The 6,000-nt window shown below is 36.5% G+C and overlaps 1 protein-coding gene across 3 annotated transcripts in view; it reads right to left on the bottom strand.

The window, feature by feature from the left end:
• Nucleotides 1-6,000, bottom strand: part of wwp2 (WW domain containing E3 ubiquitin protein ligase 2) — a 198,091-nt gene that overhangs the window by 79,296 nt on the left and 112,795 nt on the right. For all 3 annotated transcript variants that reach the window (XM_039763421.1, XM_039763422.1, XM_039763423.1), the window contains exon 9: nucleotides 2,505-2,594. In XM_039763421.1, coding sequence (XP_039619355.1) covers nucleotides 2,505-2,594 — 90 coding nt within the window. The remainder of the gene's footprint in view (nucleotides 1-2,504; nucleotides 2,595-6,000) is intronic.

Genomic DNA, 6,000 nt, shown 5'->3' with positions numbered 1-6,000 from the left:
TACAGATTCGGTCTGACATTGCACGACTTTGGACAGGCACTTGAGGGGATAAAAAAAAAACGTAGGTTTTCGGGAGATGTTGCGAATGGGCACTTTGATGTTCTCATTCCCTATACTTACATGCCTGATGTACACATGGAGCGTACAAAAATTGAGGATAAAAGTCGGTCGCCTTAAAAGGCGGGTGCGCCTAGTAATATGATATTTGTAACGTCTAATATGTCTTATTTTCTCTTATTTTGTCTAATATATTGGGTAATACGAGTGTAATGGTGACTAAAGGGTGTTATTTCATGTCTAGAGGGCTCTAAAAATGTTAAAAAAACGTATTTAGAAGGTCGTAAACAGGTTTTCTATACTCTAATTGCGAAAATATTTGATTTATAAATAAAGAATCCTACTTCGCGAAAATTCATTTATCACGGTAGAGTCTGGAACGGATTAACCGTGATAAACGAGGGTTCACTGTATATATATATATATATATATATGCGATGTCCATGGCTTTATTTAATGTTAGTTAAGACCCGGCACTTAAAAGTTTTTCTCACAGTTTCGCTGAGTTTGTGCCAAACACCACCCTGACCACCTCATATTCATCTGCATAAGCACAGTCCTTCACCCGCGAATATTTAGCGCCAGAGTGTTTCTGCTGGATTTCCACTGACTGACAGCCTTATATGGGCAGGCACTCAATTACATGGGAGGCGTGATGATGAGGGACGCAACTCCGCCTCACACGGCAACCGAGCTGCAGGCTATGGCCGGTATATATGTACATAAGTAGGTTCCAGTTATGACCGTTACGCGTAGAATTTCGAAATGAAACCTGCCTAACTTTTGTAAGTAAGCTGTAAGGAATGAGCGTGCCAAATTTCAACCTTCTACCTACACGGGAAGTTGGAGAATTAGTGACATTGGAAAGTTCAATATGGCGGCCAACAGTGGCGTCATACCATCTAAATAAGTACGTAAATCGGTTTCGGCTAGCGCAGGGAAGTCGCCTACCAAATTTTGCCTTCTTCCTACACGGGAAGTTAGAGAATTAGTGATGAGTCAGTGAGTGAGTGAGTGAGTCAGTCAGTGAGGGCTTTGCCTTTTATTAGTATAGATTCTATCATTTTCCTCAATAAATAAATGACCAAGTATAATATTTTTGTCTCATTTGTTTAACTGGTTTCTCTTTTTCAACTTTTAGGACTTGAGTGAAAATCTGATGATGTTTTAGGGTATATTTATGCAGAAATATAGAAAATTCTAAAGGGTTCACAAACTTTCAAGCACAACTGTATATATTATATATTATATATATATATATATAAATTAAGCTTATTACATAATTAATTTGTGCCATGCATTGTAATAGTTTTGAATAGATCTCCTTAGGAAGAATTACACTTTTTCCCCCAGTTCTGAGAATATAGTACATGGCCTTTCCATCAAGTTATATAATGGGAATTGAGTTTCTTCCATCCATCCATTTTCTAAACCCACTTATCCAAACCACGGTCATGGGGAAACTGGAACTGGAACCAGCAAATACAGTGCAAGGTCAATAGCAGGGTTTGGAATTCTTACAGCTGAACAAAATATGTCTACATGCTAATAGTGTCATACTGTATACGATATTAAAAGCAGTGGTAGTACTAAAAATTCCACTGGTAACATGTTTAAATTTAGTTCTACCTGAGACAGTTTTAAGATAGGCATATGGCCTAGCATTGCAGAGTGTTTCAAGTTGTATTTTGCCTTGGGTATACTTTAGACAAAATTCCCCATCCAGAGATGCAATGCTTGTCCTCTGTTCTTTCTGTATTACCAAGTTCCTCATCTTGCCATGGAGAATGAACCCCAAAACTCTGATGCATTCTTCTTTCCCTTTGCCAGATGACTTTCCTGCATTTGCCTTACAACAACAATCATATGTGATACTCCCTTTGCAGACATCAAGCCATTGTGCATTTCACTAACTTTCACCTGATCCCTTATTCTTTCATTAGCAAATCTCTCAGCCACCAACATTAACTGATCAAGTGATACGGCCTACACTCCAATGGAACACACGGAAAAAAGCACATTTATTTTATAGTCTGCTGAAATCCTGCTTTCACATGCAATCATGTTGCACAGGTCTGTCAAACATTCACCTCCTAGGAAATCTTGCAGAAATTTTCAAAATCCCTTAGGAGTTCTGTAAAGGCCAAAAATCCATAAACATTATGCTTAAATGCTTAAGATTAAATTTAAGAATACATCTTGTTGAAATATAAGTGCAAATTTTAACTTGATATTATTGAGGACACTCAGGTGAATTAGAGTTGACAGATTATTTGGGTTTTAAGAGTCTTTTCTTAACCATACGTATATTGAGAGTTGATGATTTTACAAAATAACACACCTCACCTCCAGTATCCAGTAATTGTCCATCATTATGAAAACTTTATGCAGTATTTAAACAATTAATCATTTAAATAAAATCATAGGAATTTAAAACTTGAATTTACCCAGGAGGTAGAGGTCTTTCCCAGGTGGTGGTCCTTGTGTTATGATCAACATAGTATACTCGTCCATTGGGAAGGACTCTCTGTTCCCATCTATAATAAAAGAATAACAAAAATCATTTTGTTAAGATAATTGCAAAGAAGAAGAAAATTAACATATTAAATGCGCAAACTTCACAAAGAAAATGTCCAGGCATGGTACTCCAGAAACAACGATCCATACATTTCTAAACAATTTTGTGAAGTACAAAAATCAAGTTAAACAGCTTATATACTTTGCCAAAGCAGCCTAAAGAAAGCATGTTTTGAAGTTCTAATTTGGTATCACATAATACTGGCATTTATTGTAACAATATGGTAAAAAATATTTCCAGAGGTTTAAATCTGCAACCAATTAGGAGCAATATGCTCTAAAAATTATCGCATTACCTTTTTTCCAGACAGCTTGCTGTTAAAAAAAACAAATGGGTAGGAAATTATATTCAATACAAGTCCTCTAAGGTTCTGGCATCATACTCCTATAAAAATGAATTGCTAAACTCAAAGAAGCAAATTAAACAATTGCTAAATACTAAGCTAATGTGAAAATTCTAATTTCTAATTCTAATATTTGCAGAAGGTTTGAATAAAGTTCTATCATTCAAGTTGTATCCCATATATGTTTTCCTAACAAAATATTATTTGCAAAACAAAATATAAATCCAAAATATTACTAACTTAAAATACAACTTGTTAAGTGTTTGTATATGAAGTTTTAGATTTAGGAAAATGTAAGGTAATTGAAAAATTGTAAACAGCAAAGAAAAAAGGAAAAACGTTTTGGATGCAATCCCAACTTTAGATATTGTAAAAAAGCACCAACATTTTTCCAAAGGTGCAATCACACACTAATTAAGATCGTCACGATTGTTTTAAAATTAAGATAACAAAATATACTCAAACCCTAGTCTCCCAATTCAGTGTCATGAATAGTTAAGGCCAATCACGGATGTACTGGCTGCAATGCTGGAGACAGTCCCCTTTTGCATACTCACACGCAATGACTATTTGCAGTTAAGAATTAAATTATCATACAACAAGACTATCTAGAGAAAAAAAAAACAACAGATATGAAGAGGAAATGCGTAAACATCAGAAGTAAAATGTCCAGGCACACGACTCCAGAAGCAACAGACAGAATCTTTGGTACTAATCACTGCAGCATTGTGAACCTTAAAGTAAACTGACACTTTGTGACATGATGAAAAGCTAATTTATTCAGGAAAGGCTCAGAGCAGAGTCACTGGACCCTCTAGATTCAGAGGAGAGAGTTAAGGTGGCTTGGGCATGTTTTAAGGATGTCCCCCAGGCAGCTCGTCTGCATATGCAGATCCAGGATTAACTGGAGGGAGTATACTCCTTAACAGGCTTGGGAAAGCATGGGAATTCTCCAGGAACAGCTGGAATCTGTAGCTGGGAACAGAGAAGTCTAGGCTGACCTGGTTGGCCTGCTGAAACCATTACACTCACCACAAAAAGCAGCGTGACAAAATGAGATAAGATGATCTTTTGTATATAAATATGCATGCATATGCACTGCCCCATAAAAAAAATCCCCTTTCAATTATGTTTGTTTATTCATATCAGGATGTGACAAAGAGACTCTAGTCCTTACCCAGTCATAAACTTAAATAAATCTAACCTCACGTGAAAATGAGCACATAACAAATTCTACATTGTTATTTCTTAATAAATAAAAATATCATATGCTGTGTTCTGCTTAATGTTTCTCAACAATTAGATCTACTTTTAGGACTAGATGAGGACTAAATGGTTAGTAATTATATACTAAGATGTAAATCTGATGTAACTACACACACACACATAGTGTTAATAGCAATAACTAGCTGAAGAAATGGGTATTGCCTGGGCATATTTCTGTAATGGGTAAAGGTAAAAAGTAATATTTTAAACCTTTTTTCAATGTTGGCTGAAATGCAAGTGTCCCATTTATCATTTACACTGCCCTTCAAATAACTATCAATTTCTCTTTTTTCAATAGTTGCAAATGTATTCTTTTTGTGAATGATCGGACTCCATAATTGCTATTAACTCCTTACTAGCTTAGACCCGTGAACACAACTTCTTTCTATTTTCTGGATTAGTGTGGTTTCACAAATAGATATTTAATCTCACATTAATAAACTGGATGTCTTGTTCAATACTTACAGAGGATGGCACCATTGGTGGTATTCCATAATGTTACAAAGATGTTATCTATACTAATAAAAGGCAAAGCCCTCACTCACTCACTCACTCACTCAGTCACTGACTGACTGACTCACTCATCACTAATTCTCCAACTTCCCGTGTAGGTAGAAGGCTGAAATTTGGCAGGCTCATTCCTTACAGCTTACTTACAAAAGTTGGGCAGGTTTCATTTCGAAATTCTACGCGTAGTGGTCATAACTGGAACCTATTTTTTCGGCCATATACTATAATAGACTTCTGCTCGATGCCCGTGCCGGGTCTTAGCTAACATTAAATACAGCCGTGGACATCGCACGAGATGGCACCAGCACAGCTGGGAAACTTCGATGCATGTACACCGAGCGGCTCACGTGAAATGACACAGTGCACAGACAAAAATCAACAGTTCCAAAGAGTGCTGAACAAAAACTGAATTACACAATTGAGAAGGCAGCAAAAAAATATGAAGCGTCTGATACATACAAGCATATTTATAAGTGCAGCTACTGTGGAAACAAAGCACACGGTGGAAAAAGTCAATGTCCCGCTAAAGGAAGACAGTGTAAAAAAAAAAACCCGTGCATGCAGTGAGTCACGTCTCAGTTAAAGAGGAAGACGACCTGTTTATTGATGCAGTAAGAAACGAATCGATGAATGAAACCTGTTATCTTTACAACGATTGACAAACAGGGAATGTAACTTGAACACAACACATCCTACAAATATGAACCTGATTGAAAGAAATACTGATAATCAAATCCTTGATGACAGCAACACTAATAGCACTCACAAAACAATCACTGTATATTGACAATCATGTTACGTTATTTTTAAAATGTTCCCTTTTCTTTTCATAACTTCTTTAACACACTACTTCTCCGCTGCAAAACGCGGGTATATATATAGATATATATATGTATATATATACCCCGATCTACATACTCTCAAATAGACAAGCCACATGCCATTGCACAATGGTAGAGGCTTCGCCTCTAGAGCTGACATCCGAGGTTCGATTCCCAAGAGGGGATGCACTGAGTATGTACGCGCGCTTCCCGATTCATTTTACCTTCGCATCCCCTTGGTTTGAGACGTATGAAAAAATATGCGGTTAACCCAGAATCATGTTACGTTATTTTTAAAATGTTTCCTTTTCTTAGCACAAGCACAGCTGAGAAGCTTCGATGCATGTACTCCATAACGCGTTAACAAAAATAACGCATTTAATCACACTTTCAATTCCAAGCAAAGAGGAACTTTTGTCAATGCA

The sequence above is a fragment of the Polypterus senegalus genome, chromosome 9, assembly GCF_016835505.1.
Source record: "Polypterus senegalus isolate Bchr_013 chromosome 9, ASM1683550v1, whole genome shotgun sequence".
Taxonomy (NCBI): domain Eukaryota; kingdom Metazoa; phylum Chordata; class Cladistia; order Polypteriformes; family Polypteridae; genus Polypterus; species Polypterus senegalus.
Note: the sequence above shows the minus strand (reverse complement) of the source record. Positions and strands in the feature narration are given on the sequence as shown.